Source organism: Dasypus novemcinctus, chromosome 5 (assembly GCF_030445035.2).
Source record: "Dasypus novemcinctus isolate mDasNov1 chromosome 5, mDasNov1.1.hap2, whole genome shotgun sequence".
NCBI lineage: Eukaryota > Metazoa > Chordata > Mammalia > Cingulata > Dasypodidae > Dasypus > Dasypus novemcinctus.
In genome coordinates this window covers 153,587,445-153,613,136 of record NC_080677.1, presented here as the reverse complement: position 1 = coordinate 153,613,136, position 25,692 = coordinate 153,587,445, and the positions used below count along the sequence as shown (strand labels likewise).

Here is a 25,692-nt window from a genome sequence, read left to right as displayed (position 1 = left end):
ATTATAGGGAAGTGGATGTGGCACAAGATCCCACATGGGAGGCCCCGGGTTTGATTCCTAGCACCTCCTAAAGAAGAAAAATGAATAATGAGCAGATAATGAGCAGACATCGAGAGTAAAGACAATGAGCAAGACAGTGAGTAAACAATGAGCAGACAACGAGCAAAAACAAAACAAGCAGGGAGCAGATGTGACTCAAGCAGTTGAGTGCCTGCCTCCCACATGGGAGGTCCCAGGTTTGGTTCCTGGTGCCTCCTAAAGAAAAAAAAACACAAAACGAACAGACAAGGAGTAGACAAGGAAAAAAAATGAGCAAAAACAATGAGCAAACAATGAGCAAACAGACAAGGGAGCCATCTCAGGGGCGGGGGGAAATGATATTATACCACTTCAGGTATGAGAAAAGAACCCTACAAGAGCATACTTTTTGCCTCCCCTCTCTATAGAGCTTTGTGCTATTATCATACCTTTTATTTCTACACTTCTACATATATTATAAATCCATAATAAACTGTGATTATTTTAGCTTTAAAAATCAATTCTTTTACAGAAGTTTTTTAAATAAGAAAAAGTTTCTTTATATCTACTCACATATTTACCCTTTCCACTGTATTTTTTAAAATTAATTTGTACACATACAAATTCTCTCTGGTATCATTTTCATTGATTTAAGGACTTTTTAACATTTCTGGTAATGGAGATATGCTTGTGACAAATTCAGCTTTTGCATGTCTGAATAAACTTTTATTGCACCTTCATTTTTTAAAAATTTATTTCTCACCCCTCCCCCTATTGTTTTGTGCTTGCTGTCTGCTGTCTGTGTTCATTCATGGTGTGCTCTTCTGTGTCTGCTTGTCTTCTCTTTAGGCGGCACTGGGAACCGAGCCCGGGACCTTCTGGAGTAGGAGAAAGGCGCTCAATCTCTCACGCCACCCCAGCTCCCTGGTCTGCTGTGTCTCTTATTGTCTTATCTCTGTATCTCTTTTTGTTGCATCATCTTGCTGTGCCAGCTCTCTGCACAGGCCAGCGTGGGCCAGCACTCCTCTGCAGGCCAGCACACCATGTGGGTCAGCTTGCCTTCACCAGGTGGGTCTAGGTATTGAACCCGGGACCGCCTATATGGTAGAATGGAGCCCAATTGCTTGAGCCACATCCACTTCCTGCACCTTCATTTTTGAAAAATAATTTTGGTTGGTATGGAATTTTAGGTTGATAGCTTCTTTCATTCAGCTCTTTAAATGTTGTTCCACTGTCTTTTAGCTTATATACTGTCCATTGTAATATATGCTGTGATTCTTATCTTTTTCCTCTGTATACAATGTGTCTTTTTTACTAGTTATTTTTAAAGATTTTCTCTTTATCATTAGTATTAAGCAATTTGATTTTGATCTACTTTGGTATCATTTTTTTCTGCCTGCAGTCTATTGATTTTCTTAGATCTGCGGATTTTTTTCATCAAATTCAGAAAAAGTTTGATCATTATTTCTTTAAATATTTTTGTCACTCTCCCCTTCCTGCACTCCAATTACACCTATATTAGAAATTGTCTCACAGCTGACTCTCTTTCAATGTTTTTCTCAGTCTTTTTTATTTTGCGTTATTTCTATTGCTCTTTCAAGTTATCCAATCTTTTCTTCTTCTGTGTCTAATCTGCTCTTAGCCTCATCTCAGACATTGTATTTTTCACATCTTGAAGTTCCACTTGGATCTTTTTAATATTTAAAGTGTCTCTACTTATATTCTCAAATTTTCCCATACCTTTTGAATATATGAAATATAGTTATACTAGCAAATTTACATTTTCATCTATGAATTCTATCATCTGTGTCATTTAGATCTATTCTTATGGATTTATTTTTTTTCTATTTCAATTGTGTTTCTTGGATTCTTTGTGATAGGTAATTTTTTATTGGATGCCAGAAATTATGGATTTTATCTTGTTGTGTGCTAGATAGTTTTGTATTTAAATTTTTTTCTTGAGCTTTGCTCTGGGAAGTAGTTAAATTATCTGGGAATGATTTGATCTTTTGGAGGTTACTTTTAAGATTTATTAAGTAGGCCCAGAGGAGCCTTAAGCTGGGACTAATTTTGCCTTACTACTGCAGCAATAACCTTCTGTCTTAGTTTCACAGCTACTAAAACAAATACCGTACAGTTGGTTGGCTTAAATGATGGGAATTTATTGGCTCAAGGTTTTGAGCCTATGAGAAGTCTAAAATTGAGGTGTCAACAAGGCAATGATTTCTTCTCAAAGACTGTGGGATTCTGGGGCTGGCTGCTAATGATTCTTGGTTCTTGACTCTTCTGCTGCATGGCAATGCACATGACACTGTGTCCTCCTTCTCTTCTAGATTCTGCTGACTTCTGTTCTCATTCCCATGCTTTCTCTAGGTCTGAATTTCATTCTGTTTACAAAGGACTCCAGTAATATGGGTTCAAGCCCAACCTGATTCATTTGGGCCACACCTTAACTGAAGTAACATCTTCAAGAGATCATATTTACAATGGGTCCACACCCATCAGAATGCAAGCCACGACGAAGAACATGTCCAAACTGGGCTGCACAATTCAATCCACCACACCTTCTGAGTGCTCTGCCTGAATTATGAGGTTTTCCACACTCTGGCAATTGGTAATAAGAACTGTTTCCAGCCCTGTGGAAGCTTAGGGAACTGTTCCCTCTAAATCTTTCTGGTGGTTTTCCCTATCTTTGTGTAGTTCTCCTTACATGCATATAATGCTAAGCATACAGATGAATATTCAAGGAAATCTCCCTTTCTTTGCAGCTCTTCCATACTTGTCCTGTGACCTCTAGCTGCCTTGGTCTGTGTGGACTCCCAGCTCCATCTTCTCAATTCTGTGAATCTACCTGAGGTCCTCCTTCCTGGGAACTCACTGCAGGAAGTAAGCAGGGTGAGTTATAGGGCTCGCATCATTTGTTTCCTTTCTCTCAGGGCCTGCTGTCTAATATCTAAATGTCATTGTTTCATATACTATGTTCAGTTGTTTAGTTGTTTCAGGTGGGAGAGTAAACCTGACTTCTGTTATTCTACCTTGTCCAGAATTGGAAATCCACTTAGTTTTTATGCATAATTTAAAGAATCCATAATAATTTGATTTAGGACTACAAACTTTATAAATTGTGTTAGAAAAAAGTTTATACATTACTGATTAAAAGAATGAATTTTTTAAAACAAATTAGAGTGGTTAATAAAATTGGTTTATAACCAGCTTTGTCTCTTCATTCTATTTTTATCATGATATAAAAATGCTCATTTGTACAAAACTAAGGTCAATTTTTCTTGATTTAAATTCTCTAAATGTCCAACATTTGGTTTTATAGTTCCTTATTATTCCACAATATTTTTATTATATTATTAAAATGTCAAGCAGTAAGCTGATGCTTTTAAAAACATGACCTGATTTAATCCTCTCAAACACATGGTTAAACTAGGTATTATTATTTTCAATAGGGAAGTTGTGGGTTTACAGAACAATCATCCATAAAATACAGGATTCCTATACACTACTTATGGTGGTTTGGAGCTTTTTACCCCAGAGAAACATGTTCTTAAATTTAATCCATTCCTGTATGAACCCTTGTAAATAGGATATTTTGATGAGGTTACTTCAGATAGAGTGTGGCCCAGGATGGATCTTAATCCTATTACTGCTGGCCTTATAGGGAAGGTCACAGAGAGAGAAAAAAGCCAAAGAAGCCAGAAGCCGAAAGTCTTTGGAACCCAGGAGAGGCTGTCATGTGCATTGCCATGTGACAGAGGAGTCCAGGACTAATTAGGGCTCACTGGCAGCCAGCCCCAGTAGGCCAATTTCAGAAAGAAAGCATCACTTTACTTTTGCCTCAATTTTGGAATTCTCCTATCCTCAAAACCATGAACTAATAGAATTCCACTGTTTGTTTGCATTGTTTATTGCATGATGTTTGCTTAAGCATCCAAGGAAACTAAAGCATCACCACGGTATTAACACCTTGCATTGGTGGGGTACATTTGTTACAACTGATAAAAGCATATTTTTATAATTGTACTATTAATTGTAGTACATGGTTAACTCAGGGTTCACTATTTGTGATGTGCAAGTGCATGGGTACTTTTATTTTTTATTCTAGTAACATATATACAACCTAAAATTTCCCCTTTAGCCACATTCAGATACATAATTCAGTGCTCCACAGAACTTTTTAAGATTATATAAACCCAAGATTGGGTTTTACTATGTGAGATGTAATGATTAAGCATTTTTTTTGCCTTTTCCAAATTCAGACACCAAATTCAGAATAATTAAGTTGTTAGGACGTCATTTATGCCTAAACTACCTTAAGTCCTGGAATGGTCACTAGGTAACACTAAGATTTAATCTTTTATCTTATAAAAAGGAGGGCAGTTGTGGGAATTTCCTGTCTTCCAACCTTAGAAGGAAGAGAAATGATTTCCTCCTAGTAGTGAAGCCTCTTCGGTTATGTTTGCTTTGAATACACAATCCTCTACATACAATTTTTATTATTTATCCCTAAGAGAGATAGTTTACACTTGTTCTCACTGAGGCTGTCACTTTAAGATATGGCCTACAATTACCTATGTGGCTAAGGGGATAAAATGGTTTGATGCTACATCCCAAGTGGAAGAGGTTAATTCATTCATTTTTTTTAAAGATTTATTTTATTTATTCCTCTCCCCTTCCCCCCTACCCCAGTTGTCTGTTCTCTGTGTCTATTTGCTGTGTCTTTTTTGTCCGCTTCTGTTGTTGTCAGCGGCACGGGAACCTGTGTTTTTGTTGCATCATCTTGTTGTGTCAGCTCTCTGTGTGTGCGGCACCATTCCTGGACAGGCTGCACTTTCTTTCACGCTGGGCGGCTCTCCTTACGGGGCGCACTCCTTGCACGTGGGGCTCCCCTACGCAGGGACACCCCTGCGTGGCAGGGCATTCCTTGAGCGCATCAGCACTGCGTGTGGGCCAGCTCCACACAGGTCAAGGAGGCCGGGGGTTTGAACCGCGGACCTCCCATGTGGTAGATGGACGCCCTAACCACTGGGCCAAGTCAGCTTCCCTAATTCATTCTTATGAGTCTAATTTCTCATCTGTGCACTGGGAATAATACTAATACCCATTGCATATGGTATAGAGAAATGCCAATTACATGGGACCATGTAAAACCATACCCCATGGCTTTGGTTGTGAGAATTACATGGAATGATGCAAACAAAGTGCTTAGAGCAGTGCTGGCACTTAATAAATGCTCTGTAAATGTTAGCTGTTATTAGGGCTGAAGTAGAGGCTATGAAGGGGGAAGTGACAAAAGATGAAGGCCTTTGTAAACATATATTAAGAAGTATGGAATTCATATCAAGGGCAATAGATATAAATAGACTTGAGTTTTAGAATGCGCTAGCCATAGAATGGAATGGTGAAAGGCTTGGAAATGACTGGAAGCGGGGAGAGTAGTTAGAGAATTGCTACAGTTCAGACGAGAAATTATGGTGGCCTGAGCAAATGTAGCAGCAGAGGAGATGGAAAGTATACTGACTGGACATGTGGGGGGTGAAAAATTTATAGATCTTATTGCTTGATGTGGGAGAAGAGGTAGAAGAAAAAACTGATAATTCAGATTTCTGGCTCAGAAAACTGGGTAAATAAATGGTGGTGCTATTAAGATAGAAAACACTGGAGGACTAGTGTTATTTTTTTGCAGGTTATTTTGGTGGGTGGGGTAGGAGAGAAAAAGGAGAGAGAACCTTAGTATGGAACATGCTGAGTGTGAAGTTTGTTGAAGACATCCAAGTTGAAATGATCAAAAAACACTGACATGGCTTTGGAGCAGTGCCAATAGAACTTTCTGAAAGGATGGAAATACTCTATATTTGCTCTGTCCAATATGGTGGCCACTAATCCCAAATGGCCATTGAGCACTTGAAATATGGCTAGTGTGACTGACGAACTGAATTTTAAATTTTATTTAATTTTTATGAATACATTTAAATAGTCATGTGGAGTAGCTACCATTTTGAACAATGCAGGTTCAGAGTTTTAGATACAAAGTTTAGGGGAAGCGGATGTGGTTCAACTGATGGAGCACCCGCCCACCATATGGAGGTCCAGGGTTCGATCCCCAGGGCCTCCTGACCCATGTGGTGGGATGGCCCACGCGTGGTGCTGCCACATGCAGTGAGTGCCGTGCCACGTAGGGGTGCCCCCCACGAAAAAGAAAAAAAATATATACAAAGTTTAGGGAAGCAGATGTGGCTCAACTGATAGTGTCTGCCTACCATATGGAGGGTCCAGAGTTTGATACCCAGGGCCTCCTGACCCATGTGGTAAGCTGGCGCATGTGCAGTGCTGCCATGTGCAAGGAGTGCTGTGCCACACAAGGGTGCCTCCGTGTAGGGGTGCCCCATGAGCAAGGAGTGTGCTCTGCAAGGAGAGCCACCCCACATGAAAAAAAGCGCAGCCTGCCCAGGACTGGTGCCGCACACATGGAAAGCTGATGCAGCAAGATGACACAACAACAACAAAAGAGACACAGTTTCCCGGTGCCACCTGACAATGCAAGTGGACACACACAGGGGGAAGGGGAAATAAATAAAATAAAAATCTTTAAAAAAAACAACAAAACAAAATCCCAAGTCAACAGCAGAAATGATAATAAAATTCAACTTAATTCAGACTAGCCTATCCCATGGAAATGTCATATTTTATGATGGTTTGCCTGGAATTAAGATTTATCTCAGAGAATCTCTAATTTTGCCATAACAGCATATAAATTTATCACATATTTAACCTTTTTAGTGAGTGTCTAAGGATAACGGGCTCTGTGAATTCATTTATAATTCTTTTAAATCATAAATATTCTCCAAAATGTCTTCCCTCTATTTCTAGAATTCAATATTTGATGAACAAACTCAATGATCACCCTAAGTATCCCTTGTCTCATTTTTCTAGATTGATGACCAAATGTTTTGTCAAAATAATTTTCTTATCTCCATGCTCACTCTACGTGTTTTTTTCCTGAAAAGTTAACAATACAATTTTTTCTCAAGGTGGACAAAAACGAGAATTAAAAAAAAAAAAAGCTGTTACTTAAAAACATGGTTTGATACAGGGTAAACTTTATTGTTGTTTAATTACTATCATTTGGTTAGATTTCGGGAGCCATGGAAGTAACCATGGTATAGTGGGTTGAGTGGTGGTCAAAGATAGATATGTCTATGCTCTAATCCCCAGAACCTGTGCATATTTATCTTAGGACAAATTATGATCACCTTTTATGGCAAAAGATATTAAGGACCTTGAACGATTACCTGGGTGGGCCCTAAATGTAATCACACGTATCCTTATGAAGGCCAGAGGGACTAGTGAGATACCCAAAGAGAAGGTGATAGGAAGACGGAGGCAGGGACAGTATAATGATGTAGCCAGAAGCCAAGGAATGCCAAAGAATTCCAGGCAGCCACTGGAAGATGGAGGAGGTGAAGGAACAGATTCTGCCTCTGGGCCTCCAGAGGGAATGTGGACTAGTGGACACTTGATTTTGGCTCAGCAAAACCGATACTGGACTTCTGGTCTCCAGAACTGTGAGACGATAAATTCATTGTTGTAAGTCACCAGTGTTAATTTGTTAAGGCAGCCACAGAAAAGTAACATGTGTAGGAATAAAAGCTTCAGTGAAGATTAACATTCTGCACGTAGTCCTGTCATTTGCCCATATGAAACTTTTTTTTTCAGCTTTTGTACTTCTTTGATCAGAATATACTTGTGGGAAAGAACCATCACCTGGTTCTTTCGGCAATGTGTTCCCTAATTTCCAAGGCTGACTTCTTTTAATTCCAAGAATTTTCTTATCTAATGTTAGTCCTAACTTTAATATCAAGTTTGTTTAATTTTGCCTAGCTTATCATTCAATGCATATCCTACTAGAATGTAAGCTATAGGAAGGCAGGGACTACAACAGCGCCTGGTATAGTGAATGAATATTTGATGCATCAGCATGCTAGTCATAAAAACCCCTCGATTTGGAGTTCAGAAAACCCTATTTATACAAGCCCTTTTGGAAAAATGAAATTTATGTATAGGATAAAAAGTTAGTTTGGAATTTTTTTTGGACTTCAGGTCATGCAATGGAGAAAAGGATAACAGCAGGGTAATAGAATTACCACAACTGGACAAAGCTTACTAAGGAAGTTATGTTCAAAATTTCCAAATGGATTGTAAATAAAACTGCTTTTAAAAAATCTATTTCCAGGTGTGTTGATGAAGTAGTGGGAGGCAAAAGGCAGCAGTGTTGGAGTCAGGCAGATAGAAGTTGCTGCCACGTCCACCTTGAGTGAATTACCTCGTCTCACTTCTGAATAGGGAGATTTTCCTACCATCTACTTAGAAGGGATGAGGATTAAATGAGGTAATTACTGTGCATGAGATTTGTTACACTGTAAATGCTTCATCAGCGGTATTTATTATTAGAGTAAGTGTCAAGGTTCCTGAAGATTCATTTCTCTTTCCCTAAGGTCCTAATGCTTACAGTCAGTGCTTTGTATTAAGTACTTCACTTCAGGCTACAACAACATTGATAACAGAGTATGGAGAAAACACAAGAATTTACTCAGTTTTGCATAAATTTCCATCTCAGAGCTGGTATGGTTGAATATGAGAACAAACACTATACAGACATTAGTCATTAATGCTTATCTAAGCCGCTTCTCAAACCTAACGACATTTCCAGTTCCAGATTGGGTATGCTCGAGGACTCATTTTATTTCCCAATTCATTTATAAATTTGTGTGGACAGTAGACAATACTAAGCTGACTCTAGGGACCCAAGTCTCATTTTATCATTGGGTTTACCGTAGAAAGTTTAATCCCATTACTCATTATTGTTGAGTACATTCAAACCAGCAATTTTAGTCACACTGATCAACCACTAGAAGAGAAAGGCTGTTTTTTATTACCTTCTCACCATAGAAAGAATGCAGAATAGAATAAAAAATAGTTCTCCAAATTGGAAGTCTATCACTTTGAGACAAGGAATTTTGTTAACTTTGAGAATAACTCTAAACATTCAATCACTTGAGAGTCGTCTTCCGTCTTCCACCAAGATTGACTCTGACTCACTTGATCTCTTCCACATTTGTGGCTTTACACTTTATCTATGAAGGTGACTCTCAAGTTTTGATCTCCAGCTCAGACCTCTTCTCCACACTTGACTTTTATATGCAACTGCCTATATGACATCTCTATTTGGATATCTAAAGAAGGTCACAAATTAACAGTCCAAACCTGAGCTTGATCTTCCCCCAAACCTGCTCCTAGTACTCTCCCCAACTGGGGTCCGCTGCTCAGGCCAAATACCTTGGAGTAATCCTTAAATCTTCTCTTTCTGATGTAACTCAATCTACTCAGTGAGCAAATTTTACTGGGCCAACCTTTAACATATAAACAGAACCCAACCACTTCACCCTACCATCCTTGTCACTACCTTAACTTACTTTGATTTTTGCAATTAGCTTCCCAACTGGACTCCCCCTACAGTCTATTCTCAACACACAAGCCAAAGTGAATCATGCCACTTCTCTACTCAAAACTCCATCCCTAAGAAAATTAAAAGCCAAAGTCCTTAAAGTCACCTACCAGGCTGTCCATGAGCTGGTTCCCCATTATTCTGACCTCACCTCCCACTGCTCCTCTCCTCTTTCACTCTGCTGTCCCTTTAACCAGGTACCTTCCCACTTCAGGATCTTTGTACTTGTTCTCTCTGGCTGGAATACTTTTCTCCCACCCTCGAGTCTCTGATCAAACACTACCACTTCTTGTGAGGCCTTCCTTGACAGCCCTACTAGGACCGCAACCTCCACTCCAACCTATCACTGCTTTCCCTCCTGTTTTATAATTTACTTATGTATTTTGTGCTTATCCCCTAGTAAGATTATAAGGTCCATGAGGGCAGGGACTTTTGTCACTGCTGTGCTGCCTAAAACAGTCTCCAGAGAGGAGGCATTCAAGAAATGACTGTATAAAAAATGAATTTAAAGATAAAAAGTCATCACTCCCCGTCCCCATCCTCCCTTCCCTTTTACCGTAAAATTTTAATTAAAGTCACACAAAAGTTCTTGGATTGAAAAGGAAAGCAAACGACCACTACACATTAGTTTGTCAACATGTAATGCCCTGGGTTTATTTTGTGAGAATTCGATCACAATTTTTCCAGGTGGGATTAAAAACCTTAAGGATAATGTATGCCATTGGAGTGGGCATTCAGACTTCGGTACTGACAAAGCACTAGTAGTAGTCTGTTAAGTACCATTCTCTTCACAGAAGAGAGGTCAAATATTTCCAAAGGAAGGCACCCGATATTTGTGGTTCTGGCCTTGCAGCCTTCTGGAGAATCTTAAAAGGAAAAAAGCTGGCTGGCTGTTTTTAGAAACTGGAATGACGATACACGTACAGCAATTACTGCATTCTTCTCCCTTATATCCTTTTTGTAAGAACAAGTAAAGAATGAAGTCTTTTAAACAATTCGACAATAAAAAAGTACAATTTTTGTGTGTGTGCTAAAAAAAGGGCAAGACAACATAAACTCCAGTTGTAAGGACTCCATTTGCATACTTGATTTAACACTTTTTGGTGTGGAAGGAAATGGGACTACTGGGCTGTTTGTAGAGCAGCAACATAACATTAGTGCTTTAAGTACCAGAGACCACCCACAGTTTCGTGGGCAAGTAGGGATGGGAAGATTCAAGAGACTTCATTTTTAGCTTGTTACTTGTCCTAATGATAGTAGACCAGGAAGATCCCCATTTAACGGTACATCCCTCCCCCCACCCTTTTTTTAAACTGATGCCTTTTTTTTTTTTTGTAAAATTCTGTATGTATGTCACCATTTTTTTTTCACATGATACACAGAAAACTCAGGGACCCAGAGGGGAACCAAGTTATGTTATACCATTTACAAAATACCAAGGAGTCCACAGCTACCTAACACATTTACTACAACACAGGAACCAATGAAGGTACAGTGTACAAAAAACTGTAAACACGGCACAATAAATAGATAAAACAGCAGGTTCCGCACCATGCACATGATGTGATGACACTTCATCTCTATACAATCTCACATCTCACACTCTTTGTTGCAATTTATTTCCCTCCCACCCCCCACCCCCAAGTGCAAAGCATCACAAATGAACATTTCTGTATTCAAGTAACATATATACAAGGGTATTACAAATATGCAGTACTGTACAGATAATTGCTGTATTCTTCATTTACAGATGTTGATTTTTTTTTCCTATTAACAGTAAGAAAAGAAAAATCGAAGCATGAGAGATGAGCATTGCTGTCAAGTCCCCACAGCTGCCACAGAAATGCAAATGCTGCATTCCATCATCCCTTGCATTCAAAATGCTACTGATGCATAGCACCTAATCAAGTCCCCAAGGCTGCAGTTTCATCCTGAGGAAACTACGTCACCTCCATTGCTACTGTATTGTCTCCTATGTTGTTCAGTGCTGGCTTTTCTGATTCATGATTTTCCCTGTTGAAATAAAGTTCAATCAATTACTTATCTGTAACATACAAGTTTATCAAATCAAGACTACCTTCCCAGTAAAAAGTTTACATTTAATAATAGGAATAAATCTGTCTCTTTTGGGATGCAGTCCCAAGTAAAGGAACATGAACATTTATAGTTTATTATCAGGAATGTACAACCAAAAGTCAGGTTTATATCCACATAAATCCCATGGTCAACTACATTACCAACAAAATTATAATAGCACCCAATATAGACGTTAAAAACACATAAAACATTCCCAAGTTTTAGTATGTAAGTAGTTCAATTTCCAACTCTATGAAACCTTTTATACGAGTTTTTTAAAAAAGGAGCAATTATGGGAAGCAGACGTGGCTCAACTGATGGGGCGTCTGCCTACCATGTGGGAGGTCCAGGGGTCAAACCCAGGGCCTCCTGGTCCGTGTGGGGAGCTGGCCCACGCATGCAAGGAGTGCTGTGCCATGTAGGGGTGTCCCCACTGCATTGAGCCACCTGGCGCGGGAAGAGTGCAGTCCGCCCAGGAGTGGAGCCGCATACACAGAGAGCTGACACAGCAAGATGATGCAACCAAAAGAAACACAAATTCCTGGTGCCACAAAAGAATACACAACAAACGGGGTGAAGGAGAGAAAAATTTAAAAAAAAAAAAAAAAAAGAGCAATTATGACTGCAGTTCATGCCAGGATTTTAAGACAGGGTTCTACTATAGAAGAATGAGTAGGAGAGCTACTGAGCTAGTAATCAGAAAACTTGTGTTTAGTTGTTCTATCACCTAGATTTCTGAGTATCCTTGGAAAAATTAGTTAACGTCTCCAGATCTCAGTTTCCTTACCTTTAAAACAAAGGGACAAAAATAAGTGATCTCTTAAGTTCTACACACTGCTAGAGCTTCATGGTTATACAATTCTATAGCAATGAAAATCACAGTATTAAGATATTCAAGTCAGAATTATAATTGATTAAGAATGGATTAGTATTGAGTAGAAGATGGCTATTACTTAGGTTTGGTAATAAAGACTATATTCTGTTGCTACAAACTCTGCTGCTCCCTTTGGGCCACTCCTGACTAAAGAATATTGGCCTGGCACTTCAAGTGCTCCACAGTCTGGCCTCCCTCCTGCCATTCCAATTTCAATGTTAACTTTCCCAAAACCCTAATAATTTATGTGTTAACCTCTGAACATATATATTTTCCTAACTTTGTATTTTCACTTAGCCAAGTCTACCTGCCCAAAATGTCCTCATTCATACTCTTCTTTATCCAATCAAATCCTACCCTGGATATAATCTGATCTTACTTTGTAGAACATTCCCAGAATACCCCTGGAGTGAAAAGATTTGTCCTTACACTGAAATTATAGCCATCATCTATATAATTAATGTGACAAGCATATAATGCTTTCTGATAATTCTAGAACAAGTTTCAGATATTAACTGCAGTGAACAGTATTTCTCACACTTTTATGCTTGTGTTCTCATTAAACTGAAAACTCCTTGTCTGTTTTTGTTTCCCCCCACAGTAGGATTTCAGTAGCCATTAATATTTAAAACATAAAAAAACTTGTGCAAACATTCTAAACTCTCTATTGAAACCCAAGAGGACACGTTAAGCATAGAAAAGAATAGTTTGATTAAAAGTTGATCTGGCATGAATACGATAAGCCTTTACAGTAAATACATTATTTAAGAGTAGTTTAGCCTACTAGCCATGGTGTTTTATTAATTCTGTCTACAGGAGAAGCTGTGGAAGAAAAATGAGAGCTTTATAAGCTATTATTATACTAAGAAAGGAATGCCTGAAACATTTAAAATCTTAACTAATATTGAATTATAACATTTGTTCAGTTCTTGAACAAGAAATGATTTTTAAGTGTGTAAAGAAAAGAGCAAACAACACAAAGAAATAAAGAGAGAATAATGTCAGAATTTTCCAAAAACTTCAGCCTTAAAGTTACACTCACCTTGGAACTGAATCTACAGAGGATGAAGATGGGACCTTGGAAACTTGACAGTTTGCTGCGGCAGCCAGCTTTAAGGCAGACGATGGAACAGCACTTAAAGTCCTAGGTATGTGTCGTGCATTTAGGGGAGCAATAGAGTTTACAGTGGCAACTGATGAAGGTACAGTTAATCGAATGTTGTTCCCAATCAGAACCTGAGTTGTTGCAGAATTGGCAGCAGTTACTTGATGACTCAGTGCGCTGTGGGAACTTGAAGTCTGTGTTATATTTGAAGGCTGTAACAAAGTTGAACCTGCTGTTGATGGACTTGTATGTACAAGTGCTGTTGGTGTAGTACTACTGAGGTGTAAGCCCTTGTATACTCCTAGAGAAAAAGAAAGAATCATCTAAAAAATGTGCAACTGAGCTGTTTGTATTAGAGATAGACGTTATAAATATAATCAAAACAATTCAAATGTTCTCATCCTTACCTGAGGCTGGAAGGACGCCATTCACCCCAATTCCAAGCACCACATCATCCTTCATTTTGAATCCCATCAGTTGTTCTGATGTCACCAAAGCAGAAGCAGCAAATTGAGCACTAGCAGAATCCAAAGTCTTGGAAACAAAACCCTAAAAAGAAAATAATAAATTTTATCAGCATCACTTAGTATAAAATTACTATTAAAGCCACACAGGTATAACAAAATCAGATTAAATATAAAGGAAAAGTGGCAACCTACTGAAATCTCTTAATCTCTTTTGATAGTTATGAATTCTTATCTTCATATATGACAATATATAAAACATACAAGCCAATTATCAAAATAAACCTTCTATAATGAAGAAATAACAAACCTCTAAAACAAAGTGCTGGACAAGAAATATGCTGGAAAACATGCCAGCGGCTTGCAAATACACTAATGAATTAAAGAATATGTAGATTTCTTTAACTTATTTACATACTCATATATACACATATACAACCAAAGTCGCTTTTGTGATAGTAACTATACCTTTACAAATGGAACTAACAGAATAACACATTGTAACGTAGCCTAGACTGAGAGGCCTTTTCAATTTTTAAAATGAATTTTTCTTGCAAGACACTTAGAGACTTCAGTCTCAGCCTTCAGGCCTAAATGTGTTTAAATGGCACACATTTCTCACACTTTAGGTTTAAAAGTGATTTAATATTGAAAGAGGTTATTTTAGCGTAAAAATTGAAAACAATTCTATAATAATTAAAATGCCTAAGATAATGAATTGGGTGGGGTTATATTAAAGAGATACACTGAAAGACTAGAGGTCAAACTTGAGGACAGAGTCTCCAGCTCATTTAATTATGCTTTTTAGTTTTATTTTTTAAAATAGGGAACAGAGCAACAGTTTCTGCCATACTCACCTGTAAGGTTCTTTCTAAACCCTGTACAGAATGGCTATGATGTAGATTCAGGTGAAAGCCACTTTTCTGCTGGTTAGATGCAAGGTTCTATGACAACAGTTGATAATTAGAGATGAACTCTGGTGGGAAACAATGAGGGATAATCATAAGACAGACAAATCCCTCACCTGTGAAGTGGTGGTAGAGGAATTACTATTTGCTTGCTGTTGATGAATTTGTGCAAGCTGCTGTTTCTGCATGAGTGCCAGTTGCTGTTGATGTTGCTGGTATTGTTCGGCTGTAAATGCTGAACATAAAATGAGGAAACACTTTATAATAAAAATGCACAGACATCATACACATTTTAAAATACTAAAACAAATTTTAACATTAAAAATTTTTGGGGGCAAAACTAAAGCATTTGACAATGGTTCATGATCCTGCTAAAGATCACTCCCAAATAAAAATGTCAACATTTTGGCTACCACATTTAACTTGGCTTGAGTTTAAAAGGAAAAGAAATTAAATTTCCTGAGCAGGAAAGAGAATTGCTCATTTCCCACGTTTCAACACCATTATTTCTGTAAAGCTGTGATACTTGTACTAAACAGTGTAGAAAGGTAATACCAGCTTTTTAAAATCCACAGATTAATTCACTTAGCACTGAGCTTGAGAATAAATCTGATAATTACCATTTGCTTTCTATTTTACCCATATTACTGTCCCAATGCATTCAGGTGATGCGTAACAGTTCTGTGTATAAATACTGACTGTTCTACATGTTTCCTAAATTTAGTCATTATAAAAAATTTCCTCTGTATGACAGATGAGGTTATTGGTTTATTACCGCCCCCTTTTCTTCCTCCTCCTCCTCTTTTTTTTTTTTTTTTTTAAAGAACCCATTCTTTAAGTTGTTTAACAGGAAGAAAAGAGGCTCCAGATGTTAAGGTTAATTAACTAACTTTCCCCACCCAATTAACCCACCTGGAAAAAATCCAGTCAATAAGAACGGAGTTGTTTATGTTGATTTACTGTACAGAATGATGTCTGAGGAAAGACACTGTGTTATGCTACTTATTTTTGTCTATGGAGAGCTCAGTTCTAAAAAAAACAAACAAAAAAATGTTCATTTATTACCCCCCAAAAAAGTGTGTGCAGTTTTAAAAAAGGAAACCTTTTTCTTTTTGCCAATTAAAAAAAGAAAAAAAAAAGCACATACAATCACAATACATCTGACTCATGGCTTCTTTAAGAAGCCTGTAATGTTTGGGTACGAATTATTTTAAAACAAAAAATAAGGGTTATTCATGCATCCCTGAGACCAGGGATCCTAAAAATCATGCAAATTTCCTCATTCTAAAGTTGTTTAGTTGCACTTTGATAAATTATTGATAATCTCACTTGATCAAGTTTTATATTTTTCATTTTTAAGTCATGAAGAAGCTTTCTCTACCCTTAGGATATGTTTTTTACCTAGTACAACTAAAAAATGTAGAGACAGAAATTCTTCCATATATTTAAAAATGGATCACAAAATCATGAAATAATAAGTAAATGTCAGAAGTTATCAGTGTCTACATGGGCTCTTACATTGAGCTGAACTAAATTCTAGGGCTACAAGGACAAAAAAAGTAATTTCTCATTATAAATCTGTTCAACTGTAATCTATGCTTTGATGATTTTCTTTTCCTACTATCTCTATAATCTACAGATCTGAAATTCACAGGGAAGACTTCTATTGTCAGTAGGATGATCCCTAAATATTGACCTTAAAGTATCTGTAAATATAATCATCCCACATAAAATGCGTTGTGTCAAAACTTCAAGAGAATCTACAAAAATTAATGTTGCCTGGAAAATGCTCATAATTAAATTTATCCTTATGTTTAAAAAAATCCATAAAAAATTGTTCTTTTAAAACCTAAGGGTCCTTAACGTATTAAATATTATTAGATATTGCCAATATGTTTTTGAGATTTACACTTATATTTTCATAAGTTTGAATGAGTTGCCAGTTGCCCAAGTTTTGAATTTTCTACTAGAAGTTCTTTGTAAGTTAAAAAAAAAAAGAAAAAAAGAAAATTTCTAGAAAGTCAGGACATTATATATATAAACAATATAGCAGTCACTGAATACCTATATATAAAACTCCATTTACATATGAATGAAACATTCCATTATGGAACTTAGTTGATGTTTGTGTGGAATCAATTTAGCAAAAATAAACTTGATAAAAATGACTTCAATAAATGCTCTAAATATTTTTGCCCTATAAATAAACATCTTAATCCTGGATCTCTGAGGGCTCTGTGAATTTCACTATAAAAACCATTAATTTAGGATTAAAAATAAAACCAACATTTTAGATCACTAGGCTAGTAGTCTATTTCTTAGCTATCTCTATACTCTTAGTGTCTAGTTATGAAACTTTCTCTGGACTTTTTTGATTAATGATCTAGAAGAAAATGCACAGTGTGTGTGTATATATATAAATAAACTGGAAGTGATGGTAATAAAAAATCCACAGGTCTAGGGGCCAAGAAACCTTGATTTTAGTCCTCAGCTCTATCATAACCAGCAGGTGGGTATTTTGGGGCAAGTTATTTAACTTTCGGGGGCTCAGTATCTTCATCTAAAATGTGAAAGAGATTATTAGATCCTTTCCAGCTATGAAATGCTAAGATTTTGTAATTCTTCTGGGGAATAAAATTCCAACCAAAGACGGAAGCTGTGTGAATGAGTAGGAAAGCCTGGACAAAGGTTAGGTAGTAAATTGGCACAAATATAATCTGAATTGGGTTTTACATTATTAATTTAAACAGAAAACCAAGAAGATCACAGATCAAGATGCCTTTATAACTCAAAAGTCTAATTGAATGCTAAATAATGAAAACAAAAACAAACATGGACAATACTCCCTAAATCTCTATGAAGGAATTGAGGTAAAGTAGAAAGTTTTCAGATATGTATATCTACTTTCAGATATGGTATGGTAGTTAAGTTAGCAATTCACACAAGGATGGGCAAGATGTTCTTGTGAGGGATGACCGAAAAATTTTAGATCAGGAACTCTTGTTGATTACCTCCTACAATCTCATTCTAGAGAGGATATACATATATTAGAGGTAAGGGGAAAAAACCTGAAACCAATGAGATTTAAAATTTAACAACAGACAAAAATCCCTATTATAGATTTAATATTATTTATAAGAAATATTAAAAGATTTTATGTACCAACAGCATGCATCAAGAGCTTTAAAAAAACCTTATATAGAGCACCTGACAAACAAGAATCTATACGGGCAGAACAGTCACATGTGAGATATGATTAAAAGCTGGAAAAGTCTAACTGGTCCAGAGACTAGGGAAGAACTTCAAATATTTGAAGGAATTTATGATGCTGGAGAGCACGCAAACTTATTTAGTGTGTTTCCAAGGGCACAATAGGAACCTGTACTTTTAAACTTAAGGAAGCAGCTTTTAGTTCAAAATATGAACAAACTTTCTAACCAAGCTACCCAACTGTGAGATATAAACATGATTAAGTATTTTTTTCTTTTTCATTTTAAAAAAAATAATAATAAGATCATTCCTATGTCATTCAACTAATCTGTATTCATCTGTGTATCTTTCTGAACACTAGAGGAACAACTGAGTTAGTTGGAATTAGATGAGATTAAAGTGCCTGAAAAACACCCTTTTGAATTGAGCTTGCTGAGGTGTGTTTTTCAGCTATTTTATTTTTTAAAAATTCGGAATAAAAAAAAACATGCAGCACTGGCACCTGGAATACCTATAGTTCAGGCACTGTAAGTCACACTCCTTTAGCTGGAGTTTATCAAATGAAATGATCAAAGGAGTCAGTGGGGTGGGGGGTGGGAGGGTGACAGAAGCTTAGAAAAAAAGATTTGAAAATTGAGTTTGGGAAGATAGATTCTAGATTACCAAATACATACTTTGTTAAAAAAATCAAAAAACAAAACCCAACCCAACCCAACCCAAACCCAAAAGAGCTATTTTAAAAGATACTCTTGATTCAGCTATTTCTTTTAATAGGAAAAAGGTAACTTTAAAGAAATATAAAATGAAAAGAACTTTCAGATAGTTTTATAAAAGTATGATCCCCCTATTTAGTAAGCTTCAATTTGATAATTTTGAGGTTTATGATCCTTTATTCAGGAATCTACTCTGAAAACAAAGTTTGATGTAACTTATCTGGGTGGCAAAACACTGACAGGTCTTGCAAATGACCTGAACACAAGATATTTGTAGTCTTAATTTATTCCATTTAGCATGAATATTCCTGCACTTCACTATGTAACTACTGAACTATAAATGTATTTTACTACAAGTACTATTCCAGACTGCCGGGGATGTTATGTAATATACCTACTTTGTAAATAAAAGAAATTCTGTATTTTGAAACACAATTGGAAAAGAGATTAAGGTCCTGCAGATTTACAAAATCGAACAATGAAAATATTCAGTGCTCAAATATACATTTCCTTTTCCACAGCAAGATTAAAATTTTATGTTGCAACCTAAGTAAATGGCATTAAGTTGAATAAGCTATGGATAGTGCGTCTCAGAACCTAGCATTCTAACTACATACCAATTATTTACTTACAAAAATAAATCACACATTTAGGGCAAAGTGAGCTTAGAAAATTATTGCTGGTTTAGTTTCATTGGGAAGTAGGAATTAAAATCCTAAACATATAATTTTGGTTTTAAAATTGCTTTCTACTGTTTTCAGTCTTTGTGAATTACATGAGTCCTTTCTAATTATGAAAAAAGATATTAAAGGTATCTAAACTCAAAAACATGGGAATTAATACTTGGTCACTGAACAAACACTAAATTTTCAAAGGCGCTTTTATGAATTAAAAAAACATTAGAAAACTATTTGGAAACTGTCCAAATCACAGATCAACTACAGGTTATAAAAAATAATATTTTATCCTTAAATACTAAAATCTAGTTCTAGAAATTCTAAATACACATATAGTAATTTCTTCAATACTACGTTTTTCTTTAGAGTATCCGGAGGACCAAGCAAAAATGCTCCTGAGCAGTTGAAAGAGGCTAAAGAAGTTGATGTGTTGAAAGCTCATTCACTTTAAAAAATGAATGGGCCCCTCATATCCTCATTTAGAATTTCCTATTTAAAAGAGTAATAAGTCCTTATTTAGAAAAAGGAAAAAACAGCCCAGAGAGCATCACTATGTTTTCGTGTTAAGAATAAGTATTAATATTTTTAACAATGATCAAATAAAAAGTGGCTAAATTATAAACCACGTATTTGGCTTAAGCAGCAGGAAAATAAATCCATTTGACTCATCTCACACAATCAAGTTCTAAAATCAGTATGGTCAAAATTAAACCTTGAACATTTCTTTAGAGCATGCCATAATGGAATACCACCATCCTTTAAAGAAGCCCAACAGGGCCAGTTTTTCCTCTGGCATCAGAATAGATCAAAGTTTCTTTGGATGAGTACAAGATGAAGTCATTTGGTTTGTATTTTGGAGTCATGCTATCTGAAAAAAACAAACAAACTGTATCTTTAAAACTAGAAGACCAATGGGTGAGCCACTTAAACTACGAAGGAAGTGGCAATGCAGGCACTGAAACTGAAAGAGGGGAAAACAGATTTACTTCTTTCATTTTAGGCTTACTTTGGAGAAGACACTGCTTTAGTGGGATGGTATTTAGAATCCTGTGTAACACTAGAACTGCTAAATTTTTCTTTTGTCTGCTAGGGGCCTATTATTTGAATTCACTTAAATGAATATATGATACGACTCCACTCTAATATACTTTTATAAAGCATAAAGAGATCAGTTTTAGATCTCTGGAATATTCACAAATATGAAGGAATAAATAGTGTTACTATATAGTAGTCTGTAGGCATCTATTCTCTAAGTGTATAGGAAGATCTAGCAACATTTAAAGGGGAAATTCATTGAAAGCCAAGATTAAAACAAGTGCAACAGAAAAAAAATTTTTTTTGGTAAACTTTTTTTTAGTTGTACCACAAATACAGAAGGAAATGATTAAAGTGAAATACAAACACCAGATTATTGAAAGATTGTTTTTCAGTGAAACCTTTTGTGAAGTAATACTGTTCAACGTTCACCATTTTAAGTTCTTTGGTAAATATGAGAGAATTTTCAAAGCAAGTATGCTTTACAATAATAATGCTCACTTTAGTATAACAAAACAATATACACAGAAAAAATCATAAGATCAGAAAAATGGTTTACACATTTTGACTTCTCTGTCTTAAAAAGGTAAAGAAGATGGGGATTGAAGGACCATTTTCTATGAGAAGTCTCAAAGATTTTTAAACAACTTAAAAATCAGGGAAAACTTATTACAAATGTTTATTTTTATTATCTCTGTACTTACACTGTAAGTCTTCCTTTATACTAAAAAGTCCTTTATTTTGATTTTTAAGACAATAAAAGCAAGGAAAAACAGGCTATTCATGTACATTTAAATGGGACTATAATTGTTGGCCTACAGACTAGAGGGCAAACATCTACTCTAAGCAGAACTTGAATTTCTAGTTGATTTCTGAAATATGCCTATTTTTTCTACAAGCAGAAAGACTTCCATTTTAAAGAAGCACTTTTTGCCGGGTGGGGTGGGGAAGTGCTGCTTTTTAACCACAAAATAAATTATTTTATGGAACCTCTTATGGAGATCCTTAAAATCTTTATATTTATGAGGACGTTTAAATATAGCCCTACCAGTGATTAGGAGGAAAGGATAAATATCTTTATAGTCCTTTCAATATATATATTTAAATAACCTTTAAAAAAATCTGTTGTAACATAATTTTTTTTTCTTTTGGGATTTGAATCTGGGACTTTTTTTGTGGGAAGCCAGCTCTTAACGACTGAGCCACACTGGCTCAACTAAGTTGTTTTTTTTTTCCCTCTAGGAGGCACCAGGAACCAAACCCAGGACTTCCCATGTGGGAAGTAGGGGCTCAACTGCTTGAGCCTCATGTGCTCCCTGTAGTAACATAATTTTAACAGTGAGTTTCTATAATCTATATGCTTTAAACAACAAACTTATGCTCTAAATTAGAAAGAATGAATATTAAATAGATAGCATTTATTTTAGATACCTTTGACAATGCAGCCATAATGATAAAGTAGGTATTAGCTTAAAATGGTTCCAAATATTAAAATAACCCTTTAACCTAAATATTCTCTGGAAAATTAGTTTCTCTTATAAATTATTATGAATTACTGCATCAGCAGATAAGGCTATATGCTTATCTACTGCCTTGTTGATTTCTACTTTTAAGCCTAGGTTAAAGACTAGAAGTGTCCAAATGTAAAACAATAACAATTTTAAGGATCTTTTAAAAAAAATAGTTTGAAAATATAATTGATGGATCTTGTGGTTCAGAGTTCATACAAAATACAAACATCATACATTAAAAAATAATAAACCACCTTCATATGTGGGCATATTTAAATGAAGACCCATATATACAAATTCCTACAGCAAAAGGATTCAAATGAATATTCAGACCTAGGTAAATTTTGAGAAAAAAGGACTTTAAGCCATTAATATAAAAGATCACATACTAAAAAACTGATGAATGTGACATTCCATAGAAATGTACAAGATAAAAAACAAACATACCAAAGTGTGCTGAACCACTGCTACTTTTACTTTGCGTAGAGGTACTGCATGTCTGGGTCCCAGGTTGTGCTGTTCCTGTTCGATTTAAACTCCTATATAATTTTCTACAGGAGAGTTCATCACTGTCACTGTCATGTAGGGATGGTGTCCGAGGCCTAAAATGCCGCCATCTACATGATTTAATATTGACTAGTATCTGACTGAGGTCTTTCGAAAAAGATTTGTCCGAGGTATTTGTTTCTGAGGTATTGGCAAACTGATTGACTGGAGAATGTTGTGGGGAGGAAAGCATTTCCAAATCCAGATGGCGAAACATACTGTCATAGTCCGAATGTGCTCTGTCCAGTAAGACCCTATTAAAAATAAGGCAGGAAATGTACATTTAAAAGAGTATTTAAAAGATTATATAAAAAAGATTTTTCTTTCTCTCCCTGTTCCACACAAAAACAACCTATGCTGAACATGTAAACGCTATAAAATTCATTATTTCATGATTTGACTCTATAGACTAAAATCTTCTCTTCTGATAAAGTTCTTCCTCTATCTTTGTAACGACTCTATTAAACTAACAGAGTAATCCACCTTAATGAACAGGTACACAGTTCATTTTATCACATCAACAGTCTTTTAAAAGTTCTAAGTATGGGTTGATTGACCAGTTTAAGTTACTGATAACATGACCATTTTCAAAACCGTTTTTCAGCTACAGATTTTTACTTCCATTACAAAGCACCAAAACACCATTACATTACATTTTTTAAAAATGTTAACATACTTTTCTCTTAAGCAAAAACTTCATTCTATTCTTTGGGGGTGGGGTGGAAGACAGAGTGAAGAGGAAAGTAATAAAAGACTATGATCTTTGGGTTATTTTATACGATTAAAATTTCTTATAAATAAAACAAAATATTTGAGACCCACTATACTAGAGGATGTATTTTTTTAAAGATTTATTTTTATTTATTTTCTCTTCCCCTCCTCCCATCCTACTGTTTTTGCTGTCTATGCTGTCTTTTCTTCTCATTTTCTCTCCTCTAGGATTCGCCAGTTTCGATCCTGGAGACCTCTGATTGGGAGAGAGGTTCCCTGTCAACTGCGCTCCCTCAGTTCCTGGTTCCTGCAGTGCTTCACCTTGACTCTCCCCTTGTCTCTCTTTTGATGTGTCATCACGTTGCTGCATGACTCACTTGCACAGGGCATTGGCTCAACATTGGCTCAATTTTCACATGGGCACTTGCGTGGGCACTGGATTGTCACGTGGGCATGCTTTCTCTTCTTTTTTTTCATCAAGAGGCCCCAGGGATTGAAGCCAGGTCCTCCCATATGATAGGCGGAAGTTCTATTAGTTGAGCCACATTCAATTCCCTGTATTTTTATTTCACGTAACTTTTTCTTTTTTTTTTAAGGAGGTACCAGAGATTGAACCCAGGACCTCATACATGGGAAGTAGGTACTCAACCACTGAGCTACATACGTTTCCCAATAAAGAGTTGATTTTTTCATTTGTTTGCTTCCTTTTAGGCAGTACCGGGAATCAAACATAGGACCTTGTACATGAGAAGCAGGTATTCAACTACTGAGCTACATCTGCTCCTGTATTTAACTATTATAACTTCCTCTTAAAGGCTCTTGAAATGCTAATATTAATGCTAGCAGTAGGATAAAAAATAGCCAAAGACAACTTTCACCACTAATGATACCAACATGATAGAAGAAAAAGGGCTAAAGAAGCACCTGACACCATTATCTGTTTTGCCTTTTTTTTCCACATTAGAGATTACATCTTTCCTTTTCTCTACTTTGATGTGTTCTGCAATTTCTTCTTTTTCCTCATACAAATAACTTCTCACACAAAGGCTTCTAGGATATGATGGGATTCTATTAGTTTAAACAAAGAAGAGTTGAGATACTGACAAAGGGGTTGTCAAGATCAGATCATGCACGGATCTGGGAGCCTTTTCAATGACAAGTTAAACAACTCAGGAGACTAGTCACAATGACATTTCTTGGCCTATTTAATCTTTTTTTTCAATATATTCCATGACTCTTGAGACAAGTTTTTATAGTTTCTTTAACTTAATACAATTTGTGCAGTCACACACTTGTCTTCATCTGTTGCCTTTCCTTGGAATTCTATCACATGATAATTATCTGAGGTTTTCAATCTTGGGGAGAAAAGCAGATCCATTGGAGTTAGGCATTTAAAGCTATGGTTATACAGGAAACAGGTAGAAAAGTGAAAATATTATTTCAGTCAACAAGAACAGCAAATGGGAACTAAACGAGATGTTTAGATTACCTCAATTTAAATTTTGAATTAATTATCCTGTCTAAAATATTCCTATATTAGGGAATAGAGAAATACCTTACCTTCCACCGCGCCCAACCCGTCTTCGTGCAAATCCAATACACCTTTGGGGTACAGTGAGAGTAGTTAAGCAGTATCTGTATCGCACATCCCCTAATCCTCCATCTTTAGGACTAGTCCAAGGCCAGTTGCCAGTTTGGTCTAAGTGAGGCTTAAAAAAAAAAAAACAAAAAAACCCAAATTATTTTATTTTGTCAATTAAAGGCAAACAGGTATTACTTACAAAGAGAGCATGAAACTTACAGCATAGTACTGACAGCCTGCTTTCCTACGGAAAGCAAAAGGACCATCAGGATCATTCTCTTCCTCAGCTTCTGAAGAGCCAGACAAAACCTTAAAATAAAATAAATGAAGTGGGTCAAAACATGCAATTTCCTTCATTTCTCTTCTACATTTACAAAGAAACTCTTATTTACCTGGGAGAGAGGTTCTTCATCTGAGCTGGGAAAGTCATACTGATTCAAATCTTTAGCATTAAAGACTGGCAGTGCAGCAGGACTCGTCTGTTGAGGAGTAGCAGCAGCAGACGACGGTAAGACTTTGGGCTTCTTTTCATATTTACGTTTCGGTCGGATAAGATCAGTTTTATCTTGCTGCAACAAAACCATGAATTATTTAAACACTGGAAACCATGTTCTATAAGTCTGTAGTTTTTCTGGAAGTCTTAAAAATAAGTTTATTGCTATAAACAAAGGCATTCATATTTATGAGATGTAAGACTCTTCTGTTTGGTCATTTCATATTGTAAAGTCTTAAAGGGGTTGGCTTCTGTGAA

The 25,692-nt window shown here is 36.2% G+C and overlaps 1 protein-coding gene and 1 long non-coding RNA gene across 7 annotated transcripts in view; one reads left to right on the top strand and one right to left on the bottom strand.

The window, feature by feature from the left end:
* Window positions 1-8,391, top strand: part of LOC111762603 (uncharacterized) — a 72,867-nt gene extending 64,476 nt beyond the window's left edge. Inside the window, exons 2-3 of one of the 2 annotated variants that reach the window (XR_009185936.2) lie at window positions 2,787-2,913; window positions 8,258-8,391. This is a non-coding gene — a long non-coding RNA (uncharacterized lncRNA). The remainder of the gene's footprint in view (window positions 1-2,786; window positions 2,914-8,257) is intronic. The other variant, XR_011648922.1, reaches the window with a different exon arrangement.
* Window positions 8,392-10,153: 1,762 nt separating this feature from the next.
* Window positions 10,154-25,692, bottom strand: part of EPC1 (enhancer of polycomb homolog 1) — a 104,397-nt gene continuing 88,858 nt past the window's right edge. For 3 of the 5 annotated variants that reach the window (XM_058297719.2, XM_004451660.5, XM_004451658.5), the window contains exons 7-15: window positions 25,334-25,510; window positions 25,161-25,250; window positions 24,920-25,068; window positions 22,550-22,902; window positions 15,073-15,191; window positions 14,906-14,992; window positions 13,992-14,133; window positions 13,522-13,885; window positions 10,154-11,542 (exon numbers count right to left, since the gene is read on the bottom strand). In XM_058297719.2, coding sequence (XP_058153702.1) covers window positions 11,470-11,542; window positions 13,522-13,885; window positions 13,992-14,133; window positions 14,906-14,992; window positions 15,073-15,191; window positions 22,550-22,902; window positions 24,920-25,068; window positions 25,161-25,250; window positions 25,334-25,510 — 1,554 coding nt within the window. In that variant the 3' untranslated portion in view covers window positions 10,154-11,469. The remainder of the gene's footprint in view (window positions 11,543-13,521; window positions 13,886-13,991; window positions 14,134-14,905; window positions 14,993-15,072; window positions 15,192-22,549; window positions 22,903-24,919; window positions 25,069-25,160; window positions 25,251-25,333; window positions 25,511-25,692) is intronic. The other 2 variants (XM_058297720.2, XM_004451659.5) reach the window with 1 other exon arrangement.